The 19348-nt window shown below is 52.7% G+C and overlaps 9 protein-coding genes across 9 annotated transcripts; 5 read left to right on the top strand and 4 right to left on the bottom strand.

Moving 5' to 3' along the window:
• Positions 1–121: 121 nt before the first annotated feature.
• BDV17DRAFT_272279 (GMC family oxidoreductase) lies at positions 122–2467 on the bottom strand. The gene is made up of 3 exons (XM_073758876.1): positions 1712–2467; positions 424–1638; positions 122–358 (listed from the first exon to the last, which is right to left on the bottom strand). Exons 1-3 carry the CDS (start codon positions 2061–2063, stop codon positions 147–149), a joined length of 1779 nt encoding a protein of 592 aa, XP_073612291.1. The 5' UTR covers positions 2064–2467; the 3' UTR covers positions 122–146.
• An 851-nt stretch (positions 2468–3318) lies between these two features.
• On the top strand, positions 3319–7299 carry ubaA (E1 ubiquitin-activating protein ubaA). Its single transcript, XM_073758875.1, has 5 exons — positions 3319–3792; positions 3841–3932; positions 3991–4076; positions 4124–6902; positions 6959–7299. Exons 1-5 carry the CDS (start codon positions 3787–3789, stop codon positions 7092–7094), a joined length of 3099 nt encoding a protein of 1032 aa, XP_073612290.1. The 5' UTR covers positions 3319–3786; the 3' UTR covers positions 7095–7299.
• Positions 7300–7370: 71 nt separating this feature from the next.
• BDV17DRAFT_185398 (putative RING finger domain protein) lies at positions 7371–8921 on the top strand. Its single transcript, XM_073755021.1, has 3 exons — positions 7371–8044; positions 8154–8412; positions 8497–8921. Exons 1-3 carry the CDS (start codon positions 7601–7603, stop codon positions 8847–8849), a joined length of 1056 nt encoding a protein of 351 aa, XP_073612289.1. The 5' UTR covers positions 7371–7600; the 3' UTR covers positions 8850–8921.
• Positions 8922–10081, bottom strand: BDV17DRAFT_185399 (DNA/RNA non-specific endonuclease). The gene has a single exon (XM_073755022.1). The coding sequence runs from the start codon at positions 9999–10001 to the stop codon at positions 8994–8996; it is 1008 nt and encodes a 335-aa protein (XP_073612288.1). The 5' UTR covers positions 10002–10081; the 3' UTR covers positions 8922–8993.
• Positions 10082–10686: 605 nt separating this feature from the next.
• On the top strand, positions 10687–13022 carry BDV17DRAFT_300319 (arylsulfotransferase family protein; the record flags this gene model as incomplete). The annotated part of the gene is made up of 4 exons (XM_073764035.1): positions 10687–10707; positions 11103–11664; positions 11713–11778; positions 11827–13022. 4 exons carry the CDS (start codon positions 10687–10689, stop codon positions 12879–12881), a joined length of 1704 nt encoding a protein of 567 aa, XP_073612287.1. The 3' UTR covers positions 12882–13022.
• A 12-nt stretch (positions 13023–13034) lies between these two features.
• BDV17DRAFT_272272 (uncharacterized protein) lies at positions 13035–14392 on the bottom strand. Its single transcript, XM_073758874.1, has 2 exons — positions 14368–14392; positions 13035–14300 (listed from the first exon to the last, which is right to left on the bottom strand). The coding sequence occupies exon 2, from the start codon at positions 13859–13861 to the stop codon at positions 13292–13294; it is 570 nt and encodes a 189-aa protein (XP_073612286.1). The 5' UTR covers positions 13862–14300; positions 14368–14392; the 3' UTR covers positions 13035–13291.
• Positions 14158–15889, top strand: BDV17DRAFT_185375 (Stk19 family serine/threonine-protein kinase). The gene is made up of 2 exons (XM_073755020.1): positions 14158–15012; positions 15064–15889. The coding sequence occupies exons 1-2, from the start codon at positions 14454–14456 to the stop codon at positions 15657–15659; spliced, it is 1155 nt and encodes a 384-aa protein (XP_073612285.1). The 5' UTR covers positions 14158–14453; the 3' UTR covers positions 15660–15889.
• A 230-nt stretch (positions 15890–16119) lies between these two features.
• On the bottom strand, positions 16120–16905 carry BDV17DRAFT_294508 (uncharacterized protein; the record flags this gene model as incomplete). Its single annotated transcript, XM_073762851.1, has 1 exon — positions 16120–16905. One exon carries the CDS (start codon positions 16903–16905, stop codon positions 16120–16122), a length of 786 nt encoding a protein of 261 aa, XP_073612284.1.
• Positions 16906–17360: 455 nt separating this feature from the next.
• BDV17DRAFT_185326 (tRNA(Thr) (cytosine(32)-N(3))-methyltransferase) lies at positions 17361–18859 on the top strand. Its single transcript, XM_073755016.1, has one exon. The coding sequence runs from the start codon at positions 17516–17518 to the stop codon at positions 18608–18610; it is 1095 nt and encodes a 364-aa protein (XP_073612283.1). The 5' UTR covers positions 17361–17515; the 3' UTR covers positions 18611–18859.
• The last annotated feature ends 489 nt before the right edge of the window (positions 18860–19348 follow it).

Raw genomic sequence — 19348 nt, 5'->3', positions numbered from 1 at the left:
ATACTTCATAAATATCCTTAGCTTACAATAATGCACTATTTCTTTTCAGTTCGTTCTTTGAAGCAACACAATCAATATGCGATTTACAAGGCAGTGGTTGAATGCTATATACACTCTGGCTCTATGATCCTCGCGTTACCAAGCCTCTAAGCATGGCTCTCCTTGATCAAATCAGATGCCTTCTCAGCCACAGCAAACAAAGTGCTGACCAAGTGACCGCAAAGCTGGAATGGCAGGACTGATGCATCAACCACGCGGACATTCTTGGTGCCATAAACCTTGAGCTCGGGGTCAACAACTCCGCCATTCTCGCGAGGAAGCATGCTCGCAGTTCCAACTGGGTGGTAGTTACCGCGGTCTGAAAGCGAGTGAGTTAGCGACAGAGTTCTATCCTGAACTGCGGTCTGGTTTAGGAAAACTTACAGTTTGCCTTGACCCAGTTCGTCCATGTGGAGGTTGATGCGTTAGCAGGGAGCAGATGGGGTCCCGGAGAGACCTCATTTCCAACAATACCGCTCAGGGGCGCAGTGCCGAAAGCCTTGCGGATATACTGCGCCACCTGGACCTGAGCCTCGGCGTCCTGTTCAAACATGAAGTATCTCGGGTTGATAGCGGGAATTTGAGAGGTGTTCGCGGACTGGATGTGGACATTGCCTCGAGAGAAGGGAAGAAGAGGCCAGTACTCGGTCGCAAACGATTGCCCACTGGGAGAGAAGACGAGTTCGGCGTATGGGACCTGGGACTTGAAGATTAAGTCGTACTGGAGCTCGAAAGCAGTGAGGAGATCGGACTCCTTGACAACGCCATTCGATGCAATGGACACGTTCTTTGCGTAGCTGGCGAGGTTGGCCTTGACATAGGACGCCAAGGCAGCGGCTTTCTCGCCGTAGAACTGGTTGACAGATGGCAGGGCGGAGAATGTCGCCAGGCCAGTCAAGACATCATTGCTTTCCCAGGTAAGGGCGTTGTTTGTCTGATCTTGCAAGTTTTCGCCCACGGTTGGGAGATCGACCTTTACAGGGATGTCATACTTCTCAAGGATGTCTGGGTTTCCGACGCCGGACAACTCAAGAATAGCCGGCGACCTCAGCGATCCAGCTGACAGGATGACCTCCTTGGATGCATAGATTGTCTCGACGCCGTGAGGGCCGGCGACCTCAACTCCAGCAGCAACGGCCTCGCCTTGGATGTTGTTGGCCCAGGTGATCTTGTGCGCCTGAGTATTGGGGATAACTTTCAGGTTTGAGCGAGCTTTGTAGGGCCAGTAGTAGGCTCTGGCAGCATCTTCGCGGACATTCTTCGCTCTGTCAAGGGTATCTGGGTGGACAGTGAATCCAACCATCTTGCCGCCCTCAGAGTCACGGTTGTAATGCACGCCGAGGGACTCGAAGGTCTCATTGAGGACAGAGAAGACGCTACTGTTTGTCATTGACGTGGGCCAGCCGACCTTCAGGGGGCCGTGCTGGCCATGGTAGTTGGCATTGTAGTTGGCACCGTGAGCGATTTGGTCTTCAGTGGGCACCTGAAACCCTTCCGACTTCTTGTAGTATGGCATAAGGCTCTTCCAGTTCCAGCCCTTATTCCCGACCAGTTCCCAATTGTCAATCTGCACGTCTTCTGCTCGGGTGTAGGACATTCCTATGAGACAAGGCTAGGTTAGTACGAGTCCTTGAAGTCATGCGTTGAGTTGAGTCAAGAGGAGAAGGCTTACCATTGATAGCGCTTGTACCCCCCAGAGCCTTTCCAGCACGAATAATCTGGGTCGCTCCTCCCGCATAGGTTTGGTTTTCAGTCTCATAGGCCCAGTCAATCTCAGTGCCGAATGCTAGACTATAGCCCAGGACATCGGTAACATCTGAGTTGTTGTAAACTGAATCACCGGCCTCGATGACGGCCACGGTGAGATTGCTCAACTCGGAAAGTCTGTTGGCGACAACCAGTCCACTGGTACCCCCGCCGACAATGATGAAATCATATTGGGAGGACGAGCCGCGATGGCTATTCGCCGCTGCACCTAGCGAGAAGGCCGCAACGGCAAAAGAGTGGAGCAGCGTCTTGACCATGATGAGCAGAAACAAAGCCCAAGAATTGTCTGCTTCAAAGAATGGCAAGCAGATATTGTGGCAACAGAGTCCCTTTATGCAAAAAACTGAGCGCCTACACGAATCGCCCAGCGGGTCCCATTATCAAGCTTCTGACTGGTTTGAAACCAAAACCGTCAATCTCCAAAGTATAGCGTAGCATGCCGCCCCGATTCTGAAACAAGCTCAACCGAAGCCGCATTATACATTGATCAGTCATGATTATCAAGCTACTATAGAGATGGGTCGTAGCTCTCCGCCCTGCCCTACCGTTACCCTACTGTCACCGAGCGCGGGAAAACCCATATAAAAGTGGATAGTTTGCGACATCCAGAGCCAACCATAAAGCCTGGTTGCTGGTCCTGAATTCCTTAGCTTCGGGCAAGTCTGACAGATCCTTAGCTGAAGATTATCAACCAAATTATGGCAACGTTGGAAAGAAGGATGTGCTGCAAGCGCGCCACTAACAGATCTTCGGGCCGATATGAGCGTTTTTCTTCCCGTTTCTTCCGGCATGCCGATATCGTAGTCTATTGATGCGAAGACAGGTGTTACCATCAATGCTAATCCTCGTTCCGAATGAGACGACATTCTTGATTTGGGTTAAGACTTTCGCAGTGAATATATTGTCTTCAAATCTTAGCTACCAGCTCCTCCCCCCTTTTTCTCGGTACCTTACGATTCAAAAGCCAAATAGCATGCCAAATAGTATCCTCCTGAGACTTGATCAACTGCTTCAAGTATGTCCATTAATTAAAATAACCTTGGGGCATGCCATGACAAGCATCAAGCTTCACGCCAACACCATTACCACTAGAGCCCTTTATGCACAACGCCGTCGCCGCAGAGAATATATATCCAGTCCTGGGATCTGAACATACTTTCATAAAGAGAGAATTTGTTACTCTAATAACCGTCAAGCATCGGCATATAGGGCATAGATTTCTGAGTGTATTTTGAACAAAATCTGCATGTTATTGAGCCATCACTGTCATTGAATGGCTCTGGGTTGTATAGTGTGGGTTGAGTGACTCAATCAATGGAGGCGGACTCCGAGTTGGGCCATCTGGTTCCCCCATTGAGACTAGAGAAAATCATAGGATGATTACTCCGTAGTTTGACTGCAGGCACAACTGCTCTATAGAAAATGACCCATGCAAGATCATCCCATCTACAGCCCTGCCGAACCCAGCAAGAATACTCGCCTGAGGCATAAAGGCATCAGGAACGCTTTACCGCCTGAGGCATGAATTAGGTAACCAGGCATCAAGGATGCTTCTCGACCCCTCTTACGTCGAAGTCTCCAGACCTTCAGGTCGTTCTCTAGATTAATCAACCTCTGTCCAAGCATCAAACACTTCTTCTTCATACACACACTTTTTCGTCATCTCTGACACTCCCCCGCACTCCTCTACCTTCAACTACTCAAGATCATCAACAGAACTCATCTATCCTCCATCTGTCCGACCCCGCGTTCTGAGCTTCAAGCTCCCTCCGCCGTCGGACTCACCACTTCTGTTTCCTCTCGGGTTTCCCCAGAGAGCTTCAGACACCATTCGACCGTGCTTGAAAGTCTTGCCTAGAGCAAGGCTTTCATCTCTTAGCTTTCACAATTTCCTCCTCCGACCTTCCCGTTCGTGACGCTGCGAAGCCGGGTAAGAGAAGAGCGTCCGCCGACTCCGAAACTCGACCAGAGAAAAAGGCCATGACGGTATGTACGTCGGGCTGATGCTTGGGAACCTTGTGCTGATAACATCAGGATTCCAAGATGCAGGTCGACACGCCCACGCAGGACACGGTCGAGAAGATCAAGCATGGCGAGATCGATGAGTCCTTGTACAGCCGACAGCTGTGAGCGCGCCCGGAGCTTCACCACCTTTCGTGCACCTATATACTAATGTCGACATAGGTATGTCCTTGGGCATGAAGCTATGAAGCGTATGGGCTCGTCGAATGTTCTCGTCGTCGGTCTGAAAGGGTTGGGTGTCGAGATTGGTTAGTCTGGTCAATTTAGCTCTACGTCATAGTACTAACTGTAATAGCCAAAAACATTGCTCTCGCCGGTGTCAAGTCCCTCACCCTATACGATCCTGCCCCTGTCGCCATATCCGATCTGTCCTCTCATTTCTTCCTTACGCCACAAGACGTTGGCAAACCTCGCGCCGAAGCGTCGGCCCCCAGGGTTGCTGAGCTGAACTCTTATGTCCCAACCACAATCCATGAAGGCCATAACCTGACGGAGGATTTGGAACAACTGAAGAAATACCAGGCGATTGTTCTGACTCAGACCCCGCTGAAGGAGCAATTGGCGATCGCAGACTTCTGCCACAAGAATGGTATCTACCTCACAATAGCCGATACCTTTGGTCTGTTTGGATACCTCTTCAACGATTTTGGAAAGAACTTCACTGTTGGCGACTCTACAGGTGAGGACCCAGTAGGTGGAATCGTGGCCGACATTTCCGAAGAGGGCCTTGTTTCAGCGCTTGATGAGACTCGCCATGGCTTGGAGGACGGTGACTTTGTAACATTCACCGAAGTCAAGGGCTTGGAGGGGTTGAACAACAGCGCGCCGAGAAAGATCACCGTCAAGGGACCCTACTCGTTCTCCATTGGCGATGTGTCCGGCCTTGGTACGTACCAGGGCGGTGGTCTGTTCCAGCAGGTCAAGATGCCTAAGTTCGTCGACTTCCAACCGCTATCTGAGCAGATCAAGAAGCCGGAACTTGTGATGTCCGACTTTGCTAAGTTCGACCGACCTCAGCAGCTCCATATCGGTGTCCAGGCCCTTCACAAATTCGCAGAGACCAAGGGACAACTCCCTCGCCCCCACCATGAGAGTGATGCCCAAGAATTTGTGAAGATCGCGAACGACTTGGCCTCCAGCCAGGAAGAGAAGGTCGAGTTGGATGAGAAGCTCATCAAAGAGCTGGCCTACCAGGCTCAGGGTGATCTCAACCCGCTGGCTGCTTTCTTTGGTGGTATCGTGGCACAGGAAGTTCTCAAGGCCGTGTCGGGCAAGTTCGGGCCCGTGCAGCAGTGGCTCTACTTCGACTCGCTGGAGTCGCTTCCTACATCAGTCACCCGGTCCGAGGAGACATGCAAACCTCTTGGCACTCGTTACGATGGACAGATTGCTGTTTTTGGTAAGGAGTTCCAGGATAAGATCGCCAATCTTACTCAGTTCCTGGTCGGTGCCGGAGCTATTGGGTGCGAGACCTTGAAGAATTGGGCCATGATGGGCCTTGGAACTGGCCCCAAGGGCAAGATCTATGTTACGGACATGGATCAAATCGAGAAGAGTAACCTGAACCGGCAGTTCCTCTTCCGCACCAAGGACGTCGGCAAGTTGAAGAGTGAATGTGCTTCTGCAGCAGTTAGGGTGATGAACCCTGAGCTGGAAGGCAAGATCGTAACACTCAAGGACCGCGTCGGCCCCGACACTGAGGATGTCTTCAACGAAGACTTCTGGGAGGGACTTGACGGAGTCACGAATGCTCTTGACAACGTCGAGGCGAGAACGTATGTTGATCGCCGTTGCGTCTTCTTCCGGAAACCATTACTGGAGAGCGGTACCCTTGGTACCAAGGGCAACACTCAAGTCGTCCTTCCACGTATCACCGAATCATACTCCAGCTCTCAGGACCCTCCAGAGAAGTCGTTCCCAATGTGCACCCTCAAGAGTTTCCCCAACCGCATCGAACACACGATTGCTTGGGCCAGAGACGTCTTCCAGACATGCTTCGTTGGGCCTCCCGAGGCTGTCAACATGTACCTGTCCCAGCCTAACTACATTGAGCAGACGCTCAAGCAGGCTGGCAACGAGAAGCAGACTCTGGAGCATCTGCGTGACTTCTTAGTGACGGACAAGCCATTGACTTTCGACGACTGCATTGTGTGGGCCCGCAACCAGTTCGAAGCGCAGTACAACAACGCCATCCAGCAACTGCTCTACAACTTCCCCAAGGACTCGACCACGTCGACAGGTCAACCCTTCTGGTCCGGACCCAAGCGTGCTCCCACGCCGCTGAAGTTTGACAGCTCGAACCCTACGCATCTCGGGTTCATCATCGCAGGAGCAAACCTTCATGCCTTCAACTACGGCATCAAAGACCCTGGTTATGACCAGGGCTCCTACCGAAAGGTCGTCGACAACATGATCATCCCCGAGTTTACGCCCAAGTCCGGTGTGAAGATTCAGGCCAATGAGAACGACCCAGATCCCAACGCAGCTGGCCTCTCGTCTTTCGATGACAATGACGAGATCCAGCGTCTTGTTGACGCCCTTCCTTCCCCGAAGACACTTGCGGGATTCCGCTTGCACCCGGTTGAATTCGAGAAAGACGATGATACCAACCACCACATTGATTTCATCACGGCCGCCAGTAATCTCCGTGCCGAAAACTACGACATTCCTCCCGCTGATCGCCACAAGACTAAGTTCATTGCTGGAAAGATCATTCCCGCCATTGCCACAACCACTGCCCTCGTTACAGGTCTAGTTGCCTTGGAGCTGCTGAAGATAATTGATGGCAAGGATGACATCGAGCAATATAAGAACGGATTTGTCAACCTTGCGCTACCATTCTTTGGCTTTAGCGAGCCTATTGCGAGCCCTAAGACCAAGTACCAGGGCAAGCAGGGTGAAGTGTCGATCGACCAGATCTGGGACCGCTTCGAAGTAGACGACATTCCTTTGCAGGACTTCCTCAAGCACTTCCAAGACCTGGGATTGGAGATCAGCATGGTCAGCTCTGGTGTCAGTCTCTTGTATGCCAGTTTCTACGGTCTTGCCAAGGTTAAGGACCGCCTCCCTATGAAGTAAGTAATTGCCATTCCATGAATAATCATATTATACTAACCTCTGTTTGCAACAGGATGAGCAAGTTGGTGGAACATATTAGCAAGAAACCAATTCCCGACCACCAAAGGAACGTCATTTTCGAGGTGACCGCTGAGGACCAGACCGAAGAGGACGTTGAGATCCCGTATGTGATGGTGAAGCGGAAGTAAGGGAACAATCTGGCAGTTGATTGTATGCATATCTACTGAAAACATAAACGTCGGCCAGTCGAAGGTATAATCTGGTCGCACTACATTTGTTAGAAGGTAGTGGAATCATTACTCTCCAGTCTTAAATGTCAACTTCGTTTGTATCGCAAGCGTCATTCTTGTATAGATCTAGATGATCGGCAGGCGGTGAGTGGGGTAGCTCGACTGTAGATAAATTCTCCAACTTCAGCTTCTTTCATTGATCATTTCATTCTTGTACATACATCTTGCGCTATTCGGATCTTCAAGTCGACACTCCATCGAGAACGTGCGAGACGCACACCGCACGTCCAAAGGCACTACATAAACTGCCTCGACATCCAACAACCAGCGCCATACTAACCTGATTACCTCGAACGAATCCATCCACAGCCTAGCCACTCAATTCAATGCGAATGAATATCACCTCTTAGACCCCTTTCGACGCGCCACTCGACCTGAAACCTCCACGAAAAACCCTCAACGCAATGGCCCACTCAAAACGCAACACCTCCCTCCCCCACTTCACCTCCTACGAGCGCTCCCTCCTCCGAAACAGCTGGGGCACACAACGCGGCGTAATCGGCCGAGACAGCTTCCTCCCCTTCGGCTCATGTAGACTATGCCTGCACCCATCGCGCACGCCGAGCGTAGCGTGCGCGACAAACGGCGACTTGTTCTGCCGCGAGTGCGCGATATCTGATCTATTGGCGCAACGGAAGGAGATTGGGAGGTTGGAGAAGGAAAGGGAGGAAGCGAAACGGCGGATTGAGGAGGAACAAGGAAGGGAGAGGGAGGAGGGGAGGGAGAGAGAAGTTAGGGAGTTTGAGATGGTCTCTATGGGGTTTGATGATCGTGGGAATAGCAAGAAGAGGAAGGTGGTCGAGGAGGAGAGGATGAAAGAGGAGGAGAGGAGGACGAAGAGGGAGAAGGTAAGTTTTTGATTCTACCTTACTCCAATTGTCCTGTCCGGCTCTGCATCGGGCTATCCAAGATGAAAGACAACATGCGCTGACGACAGATGTCCCGGGAACCAAACAGGCCGACTCGAACAAATCAATCCTCCCCTCATTCTGGGTCCCCTCCTTAACACCAGGAACAGACCCGAACGAAATCGCCGCGAACAAGACCGTCAAGTTGAACCCCGTATGCCCCGGGTCGACGGAGTCAAAGACACACAGCTACTCGCTCAAATCACTAGTCGACGTACACTTCACCGAGGAAGCAGGCGCCGATGGGGCCATGGTTCGCGTGTGCCCGAGCTGTAAGAAGACGTTGACGAATACGGTGAAGGTTATGCGTGCGTTTACCCTCTACCCACTTGTCACTTGCTCGTTTTACATGTCTTGTTCGTACTAGTACTGATATACTATATGTATGGCAGTCACGAAACCCTGCGGGCATGTGATATGCAAGCCCTGCGTCGACAAGTTCATGACGCCGCATGATGCGCCGGATCCGCACGCTAGCAAGGAAGAGCAGGAGAGGACGGCGCAGCTACACGGTTTGATATTATGCTATGTATGTGAGACGGATCTTACGACGCGCGATCCAAGTCGAGACGATAAGGGCGCGGCTGGAGGCGAGAAAGAGAAAGGGAAAGATAAAAAGAAGAAGAAGAAGAAGGATAAGGAGGGGATTCAGCCGGGGTTGGTGGAGATTTCTTCTGAAGGGACGGGGTTCGCGGGGAGGGGAGGGAACGTTGCGAGTAAGGCTGGGCTTGCGTTTCAGTGCTAGCTTGGCTTGACTGGAGTGCGCCGGGTTAGATATCGGATGTTTTATGGTATAATCTATTGTACAAGATATCAGACAGCCTATGACAAGCCAAGGCTCATGCCACAGACGAGACAATGTAAAGTCAACTATACATACAAGCAGTGTCTAAGCCCTCTTCTTCGCATCATTAAACTCCCTGACAACAATATCGCACTTAATCTCCTGACAGAGCCTCTTCCTGCGCGCAGGCTCCAACTTCGCCGCAAACTCCAATCCGCTCGCCCGCTCAACAGCTTCCAGAGGTACCTCAAACTCCGCTAACCTCTTCTCATTCGGGATGCGCGCATTCGGCAGCACGAACGCACCCAGCGCGACCTTGCCCGCGGGAGCAGCAGGCCCCTCCTCCGCATAAACAACCTTATAGAAGTGCGTCGGCACAGCAACATTCGGCGGCGTACCAATAACCTCATAGTTCACGCGCCACTTCCCATCAGCATCACGATGAGGCAGGTATAGCGGCCCCGTGACAATCCTCACAGACGGATACCGCTTCGTGAGGTCACGACAGAAGTTCTCGAAATGAGCCCAGTAGTCCCTGTTAAACCCCTCGCCGACCTGTGGACACATATTCGTGAGCGCGAACGTCCCATCCATAGCCTCCTGCGACCACTTCGCGTCTGCCGCGGGGACCTGATGACCGCGATCATAGCCGGAGCGGAAGTAGTCTGCGAGCTTCGCGCGGAAGAGAGGCGGGATCACGGAGTCCTCGAAGAACGTGCTATGTTTTCGGTCTGCGTTCTTCATGGCCACGGAGGCGGGCGTGATGTGCTCGGCTACCCAGGATGGGTTGCGGGTGCGTCTGTCGTAGGCGCCTGCTAACGGGATGGAGGAGACGTTATCGGCTACGGGGCCGGGGAAGCCATATTGGTAGATGCCCGAGGGGTCGACGGGGGAGCCGGGTGTGGTCTTGGGAGCGAGCGAGGGAGTGGCTGGTTGAGGTGGTGGTGCGGTTACGGGTGCTGTTGGTGGTGGGAGGGTTGTTGGTGTAGCTGGGACGGGCAAGGCGGGCTTCTGCTGTTGCGGCGGGCTTGGGCGGGAGTAGAAGAGGGCTGTGAGACCGGCGCCCGTGGCGGCACTGGCGGCTGCGATTGCAGCGACGGTTGTCTTGGACATGATGCCGCTTTGGTGGGAGGATTGTTGAGTCCCGGGGGTGTGTCGGAGATAAGGAGCAAAGTTCCAGGTTTCCCCTTTTGTCGACGGCGAGGCTTTTTTTTGTTCACCGCCTTGGCTGTAAACAATGGCAACGAGGATCCTCACTCGGTTTACTTCATCTTCGAAGGTTCCTGGATCAGGACTCTACTTATATATAGCTAATGATAATGCCTTGGTCGACTGGGCCTCACCTGACCGTATCCGAGCTGGTCACATTCCCCTGTCATCCGCACATACTTCAAGACTACGATGAACCGCTGAATCCACGTGTTGAAATCCAGTAATGCATCTGGCTTCTGTTCTCGAGTGCAAATAGAGCTATAGGCGGTGGTCGAAAGCTAAATGACTGGGATGAACGTGCTCCGGCTGCTGCTCCGAGGACCTCAAGCCTCTAGAGGCTGAGCTAGAGAAGCCAGCAACACAGCCTCATCAGCGGCTCTCCTGCGGATGGATTTGCACAAAGAGCTGCAAAAGTCAAGCTGTACTCGGCGAATCCATACCCTGAAGGACTTGGGCCTTGATGAAACCGGTCGCGATCGAGGAAACAGCACCATATTCTAGGACACTCAACTTAATCTGCATACATCAACTGATTACGATAATCGTTGTTGTCGGTGGCCGTTATCGGCCCGGGGGCTCATCCAACATGCGTCTTTGCGAGGATATCGTTTTGGCATCGATTGCATCACGAACCTCTGCCGCTTCATGATGCTCGTCATTCGTGGGCGTCGGTGGGCTTGATCGTGGAGTAGCTGGCGGGCACCAAATCAGGAATGGATGCGTTGATATCGCAATCGCGGAGTAGTTTGGCGCAATTCGACACCTCGATATCGACAGGCATGCCACTTTCTCTCCAGCAGAAGCTTAAGTACTGCTAGGATACTCCGCGGAAGCTGTAGTTACTATCAACCTCCAGCAATCGCTTCGTCAACGTTGACAACAGAATAGTCCAGTCGAACAACCCAATTGTCCAGTGCAGAGTATATACTAAAGGTTAATGTACCCATTCATCATGTGAATAATAGACCGATCGGGACTGATCATGATGGTCTCCCCCAGCAGTCGCTATGCGCTCTACTTGGCTACGCCGCTCTGCTACCCCTGGTGGTTGCGGACTGGCAGTTCAAGTCGCGGACGGATCTGGCCCCTCCTAGACTGAACATCGCCATTCCCGCCGGCCCGGACGTCGAGAAAGGATATCTCTTCGTCGCACCTTTCGCTGGATATCCGGATACTGCTGGAAAGCAGCACGGTCCTCGTCAGGCCGCGCCATACATATTCCGCGATGACGGCGAGCTGGTCTGGTCTGGATATGGATACTACTCCATATGGGCCACCAACTTCCAGAAAGCGCGCTGGAAGGACAAGGATGTCCTCTTCAGTTTCGAGGGTGATCATAACGCAGGCTACGGCCATGGTCATGGTCACACTACGATTCTTAATCAACATTACGAAACCATTCGTGAGCTGCGTGCGGGCAATCATAAATTGACCGACAAGCACGAGTTCCACGTTGTCAACGAGCAGACTGGTCTTATTCAGATTTACCAGCCCGTTCCAGCGGACCTTACTCCGTGGGGTGCTAGCCCCGAACAGCAGTGGATCGTCGATTCTCTTATTCAAGGTATGGTTAACTCCAGTGCTGTTGAGTACAAAGGCTAATACCCCGCAGAGCTCGACATTGAGACAGGCGAACTGCTGTTTGAATGGTCCAGCTTGGAACATGTTTCTCCTGATGGTGAGGAGGCTCGGTGCTGCAACCAAACAAACGGCTAATAAACTGCAGAGGCCATCCTGCCCATTAACCCCGGCCAAGCAGGTTCCGGCTACAACTCGTCCGATGCGTGGGACTACTTTCACATCAACTCGGTCGACAAAGACTCCGAGGGCAACTACCTGATCTCCGCTCGCGACGCCTGCTCCGTCCACAAGATCAACGGCACAACTAGCGAAATCATCTGGCGGCTAGGCGGCGTCAAATCCGACTTTGAACTAGGTGACAACGTCAAGTTCTGCTTCCAGCACCACGCCCGCTACGTCTCCAAAGAAGGCACCAAGGAAGTCATCTCGCTATACGACAACGCCGCACACGGGACCGAAGACGGCCGCGGCCACGAAGTCCACACTCACACGTTCTCCCAGGGCAAGATCATCGAAGTCGACACGGCCACCTGGAAAGCGACCATCATGCAGGCTTTCCAGCCTCCCAAGGGTACTAACCTCCTCTCCAAATCCCAAGGCAGCACGCAGCTCCTCGCTAACGGCAACGTCATTGTGAACTGGGGGTCTGAAGGCGCGTTGACTGAGTACCGTCCCGACGGCACCCCAATCTTCCACACATACATGGACTCGGGGTTTCTGGGTCTCGGAGTCGAGAATTACCGCGCGTTCCGGTATAACTGGACCGGCTTACCAAACGAGACACCGGCCATCGTATCCCTCGAGAACGAACAGGGCACAACCGTCTACGTCTCCTGGAACGGCGACACCGAGACCAAAGCGTGGCGCTTCTTCAGCGTTGTTGACGAGTATGGATCTCGTGAGTTCCTAGGGGAAGTTGAGCGCAGGGGTTTCGAGACAGCTTTGTTTATCAAGGAGCACAGCGTCGGCCTTGTCGCTGCTGAAGCTGTCGGGGCGAATGGGGGCGTCTTGACTTCTACTGCTGTTGTGAGGTCTCAGGCTGAGGTTCTTCCTCCTAGCGGTGGTGGGGTATCTGTTAATGCGCCTACTTATGTCTTGTATGATGAGCAGGATGATCAGGTGCAGATGGGGCAGGGGGCAGAGAAGAGTCGTTGGGATGAGCACATGATCTTCAAGGTCAATCGCTTTGACCTGAAATAGTTTGTGTGTGATCGTCAGACCTAGTTGCTTAACGTCTGAAAGGACGTATGTCCTGAGTATCTAGAACTAGGTGAAGGGAATACCTGTTTGCCTTAGGGCTTACAAAGTGGTTTTGATTTCGTTAGTTGAATGGAATGCTAGGAGATGATACTGAGACGGAGCCATTGATGCTTACGTTAGTTGACGGCGCAAATTACGACTAGTCTAGAACGCCTTCTCTCATTGAATGCAGCAGCAAACTGTTTCATTCGGAACCCCCTGCATCCCCCACATTGTCCGTGCCATATCAGTCTTAGACCCTGCCGATCAAACTCGACCAACACTCCACCGACCATGCAAGAACAACCGCAGGCACTGTGCATAATGCAACCACGCAAAACAAATCCTTGATCTCTCATCTGCTTGACCCCTCACGCCGACAATGTCCCATTCAAATTCCAGACCCTCTCAAACTCCACCTCCTCACAAACAACCGGGTGACCCTGCCCATCAATGTCCACCTCCCCTTGCCTGAACCAATAAACCTGCTTGACGCCCCTCGCAGCCGTACAAGCCACAAACCCGCCGAATCCCTCCTTGTCCAAAGTGATCCTGTGGTCTGCGTTGATCTTGAAGCCCTTCGTATACTCCCCTGACATCTCATCACCCAGGATAACTTGCTTATAGATGCCATTGAGCCCGTCGTTGTTTGAGAGGAGGAGCGGACCCTCGGAGCTTGCGCCAATCACGTTGGATGTATCGAGTGTTATTCTTCCATCACCGTCGTAGACGCTTAGTGGATTTGCAAGGGTGGGTGAGGTGACTAGGACGTAGTTTGTGTGGCCGTTGAAGGTTATGGAGCTGGAGATGTAGAGGGGTGTGGCATGGTCGTTGCTTGTAGAGAAGCGGGCTTTTAGGTAGTAGCGGTAGGGCATGGAGGGGGCAGAGAGTGTTGTAGATGAGAATGCGAGGAGAAGAATAGAAAATATAGAGGAGATCATCTTCTCTTTGCTTCCGAAGTAGTGGGAGCTGAGGCTGTTGTTAGGGGGTGAAATATGGAGGAGAGGAAGGTGATCGAGGTAATGACTGGGAGTCTTGTAGTGTTATATATCAAGTGTTTGCCCCTCCACGTAAGGGTCATTTGGGCATACTCACGCAGACAAAGTAACTTCATGCATTGCACCTGCCTTAACAAATGATAGTAATAGCAACTCCCATAATTGTCAAGGATGGTCCTTCCATTGCGTTTCAGGACGGACTTTCATTCGGGCTCTCAGCGAATGTGCTTGCAGCTTGAGGAGGGGCAGCAATATCCGTCTACATTGGCACGAAAAACTGTCCGAGGCCGCATCATCAGAGTAACGGTCAATGCTCAGGAGACCTCAAAAGTGAAATGTTTGCATAACCGTACATCGTCACACTACACTGGACCTGCACCCTCTATAGAGTTGTATAGTTAGAAGCACAGATTATGTCATCCGTTAGCCACAATCACATGGGGACATACAGTCACGTGCTGATACGGTTCCTATCTTGCCAAGCATCCGAGTGCCGCTCCCTCTTTCATGTCCTCTTGTTCCTGTCCGACTCCTAATGCCACTTCGACTCACCTCGGCTCCAGTCTCCGGTATCAAAAAGCGCAAAGCTCAGACACAGACCGGCCCCCGCGCGTCCCCCTTCGCCGGCCATGCCCGCAGTAAACCCAGCGTCCGACCTCCGGGTGGCGTAATGTCCGGCGCAGACGATCACGAACTCGACTTCGATTACGGCCCACTGCCAGATCTAGGCTTATCGCGACATGTCCCCGAGACTACACCTGTTGATAGCGTCCTCGCGGCGCTGAAGCATGTTCGGGATAATATGTTTGATGAACTCCCCGCGCGTGCGGGGATGAAAAGCACACGGATCGCGCAAGTGTTGAATTTCCGCCGCTCGCTGCCGCCGCTCGTCTCCGTTGCGCATGTGCATACGATTCTTGATGCGCCCACCAAGGTCGAAAGGGAGATAATGCAGTTGGCGACGGCGGGGAAGATCCGGCGGCTCATTGTCCCTGGAAGGGGAAATGATGCAGCTGGGTTGGGTGACTGCTTGGTTCCGAGTGAGGATTGGGAGGGTCTCGTTAGGGAGAGTAAGCTGGCTGAGGCGTTGAAAGGTTGCTCATACCACTCTTCCCATATAATTTGACTTCAGCTAACTCGAGCAGAGAAATTCATAGCCGTACTTGGTCGCATCGGTAACACCTGCGCCGTCCCAGCGGCGGCCTTTGCCGCATCCGAATATACAGCGCTCTTCCGCGCGGGGTTCCTCGTCACCTCCTCAGCCCTAGCAAAGGGAACATCAAGCGTTCCCTCCTTACCAGACCTCCCCACTGCGACTCCATTTATAGCAGCCAGCCGAAGCGGCTCCACAATCAAACCAAGCTCCGACTCTGTTGAGCTCGCGTCCACCCAATTCCAAACCTCAACGCTATACCTTTCCCTCCCCAACACCGGCCCATACCTCAGACTCCTCGGCGCCGGAAGAGACCGCCTCATGAAGCTTCTTCGCAAATCCGCATCCAGCGAAACCCCGCTCACCCTCCTTCGAGACCGATGGGACGGCGCCATCGAGTCGGAGCGGAGCTTCAGCGTCGCAAAGCGCGCAAGAGGTGAGTTTGCGGGAATTTTGCCCGGGCAGACGCACAAATGGAAGCACCTATATGGGATGAGTTTCCGGTGGGTGTTGGAAGAGGCGATTGGGGCGGGCCTGGTGGAGATCTTTGACACGGGGAGTGTTGGGCCCGGGGTGCGTGCTTTGTGATGCTTGAAGGATTTTCATATACCCTTGGATATATATACTCATGATGGTGCGGCATGGACGACGTGCAAATATGTATACAAGCCACGACCTTGGCACCATCAATGTCGTGAATTTCTCGAGAACAGAATTCGAAACACCAGTATTATTATGATAGATTAAGTGCGTATATATGCAAAACGCCATGATGCAGCAACCGATAACGCCGTCACTCCGTCCATGCTAGGGCTACCGGAATGTTGAAAAATTCTCATTAGATCCAGCCCTATATCCACCAAATGACAGCGTAAGGTCGTAAGCGTAAGAATGAAAGCCATGCAGTATGTATGCACAGGATAAGGATATATATGTATGTATAGTATAGTTCCGCGAGGCAATCGTTTACCCCAAGCACCGCACCGCTCCCGGATGCAGAACTCAGAGCAAAAGATAATTAGGCAGTCAGATGGTCAGCTCAATAGTGTCACCGCCTCTCATTCTCCCACGAGAATCTCCCCGTCCCAGCCCCAGGTCTAGGTCTCGAAGCACCAGAAGCAGCCACAATCTGCTCATCAAAACTCCGTCTCGCCGGGCGTCCCGCGCTAAAAACCGGCGGCGGCTGCGTGATCGCGGCCATAGGCAATTGCGACGGATGAGGCGGGGGATGTCGATACGCCGAGGAGATCGACATCGACCGTGACGGCGCCGGAGACAGAGCCGGCGGAGAGTAAGGCGGGGGAGGCGTCTCTCGCGTCGCTGTCGAGGTATTCCCGTAGCTACTGGGGAAGGAGATTGCGGAGGAGACGTCTGAGGAGACTTCCTCGGGGGGGGGGTGGGTGGGGTAGGAATAGTAGAAGTTTGAGTAGGTGTGGTTGTAGTTGTGGTTATAGTTATAGCTAGGGGATGGCGATCGAGGCTGAGGTTCAGAGGTGGCTTCTTCCCACGCTAGACGCTGTTTCTCGTCTGAGGTGTGTTGGTGGTATGTCTCGCTGGAGATTGCGGGGTCGCGCATGTGTGCTTCGAGGGTCTTTTCTTGGATGCTCGTTGGGCGCGGGGTGTATGCGGGAAGGGGGACGACGGCGTTGTAGCCATTTTGATCTTGGGATTGCTCGAGGGTATCATTATTGATGTCGTGGTGGTAGTGGTTTGAGATAGGGTGGTGGGTTGTGGAGTTGGTGGAGGTCTGGGTATGGGGTGTCTGTGCTTCGGACTTCTCGGTGGACTTTTTGGTGGGTAGGCAGCAGCTGAAAATACTAGAGAGGCACGACATGCTGCTCTGATTTGTATACTTTGACGTGTTTCGTGGCTTTGATTTGATGGCAAAACGAGGCCAGGCACGGGGTGTTGATTGTTTGAATCTGGGTGCCTGGGTGGACCGCTGGCACGACTCGGGAATGAGATGAGATGATGCTCCGCACTGAAGTATATGGCGGAGATATGAAGCGACTGTCTGCTTGGTAGGTATAGTGTTCAATAAGATAGTGATACCATGGCACGCCCGCAACTCTCCAGAGGAGAGGCCAGGTTCCAAGTCTGTGGAAGAAAGAAAAGGGAAAGAAGAAAAGGACTCGAATACGAGGAATATCAGCTTTAAGATGCTCGGGCCAGCGAGGAACAGTTGAGGCTGTGAACAAGCTGATCACCCTCGAGCCTTAGGCAGACTAGTTATTGCGACCCCTGATTGGCTGTGGCTTATCGCCCGCATGCTTTGTTACAATACCGTATTTTACACGGCGGTGAGATTTTTTTGCCCTTTTTTGCCTGGGGCAATCAACAACTTTTCATCTCCGGATTTTCTACTCTTCACTTCCCCAGGCCTTTTCTTTTCATTCACAGCGTCGCTCTTTTGACGTATTTCTTTCGTTAAAGGGAGTATCATCATGTCCTCTACTCCAGTCGTTTCGATGCCTTCAGACATTACCGCCGCCGCCCAAGCCGCGACCCCTCCCCAGATTGCCCCGCACCGCTCTCACGACCCCTCCAACAACCTCAAACGATCAGATCCCTTTCAATTCGGCTCTCGCTTCCTGGAAGAAGGCGACGATGTGTATGAGTTTAATGCCTGGGACCATGTCGAGCCCGATGACGAATTCCTGGCATTCGCCGAGTCTCAGTATGCTAAGCAGCGCGAAGCACAAGCCTCGGACTTCGACAAGAAGCGATTCAACGCGGACCCGGTGAGATGGTGGAACCTATTCTACAAAAACAACACGGCAAACTTCTTCAAGGACCGCAAGTGGCTGCAGCAGGAGTTTCCCGTCCTGGAGCAGGTGGCCCGCAAGGACGCCGGCAAGCAGGTCGTGCTGGAGGTTGGTGCGGGTGCGGGGAACACTGCGTTTCCATTGATCAGGAACAATGAGAATGAGGAGCTCATGGTTCATGCGTGCGACTTCTCGAAAACGGCCGTCCAGGTTATGCGGGATAGCGAGTACTACAACCCCAAGCACATCACGGCTGATGTGTGGGATGTCAGTGCGCAGCCCACGGAAGAAAGCAACGGGTTGCCTCCTGGTCTCACGGAGGGCTCAGTTGATGTTGTCATCCTTATTTTCATTTTCTCGGCTCTTGCGCCTGACCAGTGGGAAAGGGCTATTCGCAATGTATACCGAGTGCTGAAGCCCGGTGGTCAGGTCTTGTTCCGTGACTACGGACGAGGTGATCTTGCACAAGTCCGTTTCAAGAAGAACCGATATCTGGCTGAGAACTTTTACGTCCGTGGCGATGGTACCCGTGTGTACTTCTTTGACAAGGACGAGTTGGAAGAGATGTGGAGTGAATGGACTCCTGAGGGGGGCTTACCGGAGTCTTTTGCGTCTGATGCACCAGCTGAAGGCGACGACGAGGCGGCAGACACCAAAGTCGGTGTTTTTGACATTCTCAACTTAGCATACGACCGCCGTTTGGTTGTCAACCGCCAGCGGAAACTGAAGATGTACCGCTGCTGGATTCAGGGCCACTTCACTAAACGCCAATGACTGCGATCATATTTCGTGTCCATTAAGTAGCGTGAACTACTATTGACCCAACCCTCAAACGTCAGACCAAGGTCATTCGTCAAGGGAAGACAGGGAAGACCTCAAGAGAAAAGTGAATACCCGACTCGGGACCTGGAGAATATGCCGTCTCAAAATCACCGGGAAATACGACGTGCAGAAACCCCATAGCACAGGCCCCAACGAGACTCTGCTTCCCAGCTACGGATCCCTGCTACGGCTCGTGTTTTCCTCGCCTGGGTAGCAGCCGCACAGAGTCCGCCTTGCACTATCATTTCCCCCATCCGGAAGTTTCTGGCAAGAGCTACTGACCCGCTGATTGAAAACGAATCAGACAGCGACGTTCGTGATATGTCTGCGACTTTCCGATATATTGGGCATTACGACATAAACTCCCTATAGACCAATCACTCATCCATTTAGCTAGACTTTATTCAATCCAGATACCACCAACGTCGTCTCCATGCAGCTATTTTTCTTATGCTTTTCTTGTGCCCCAACCACTTTTCCTACAGTCCCATTCTGGCAAATATGGCAGGCACGACCGGGATTCGTTTGCGACCACGGATCGAGATGCTTCTGTCCGTAGATACAGCTTTCCTCAAATGGCAGCCTGAGGGGTCTATGAAGGATGGGCGTTCTGAGTCCCTGGAGCTCATCCGCGAGTTGCAGGTCAGCACGTCCAAATGCATCGAAGTGCAGCAGAAAGTACCTCCCCAT

This window comes from Aspergillus undulatus, assembly GCF_047715775.1.
Source record: "Aspergillus undulatus strain CBS 261.88 unplaced genomic scaffold BDV17scaffold_54, whole genome shotgun sequence".
NCBI lineage: Eukaryota > Fungi > Ascomycota > Eurotiomycetes > Eurotiales > Aspergillaceae > Aspergillus > Aspergillus undulatus.
The sequence above is the reverse complement of the archived record's forward strand: the minus strand, read 5'-3'. Positions and strand labels throughout refer to the sequence as shown.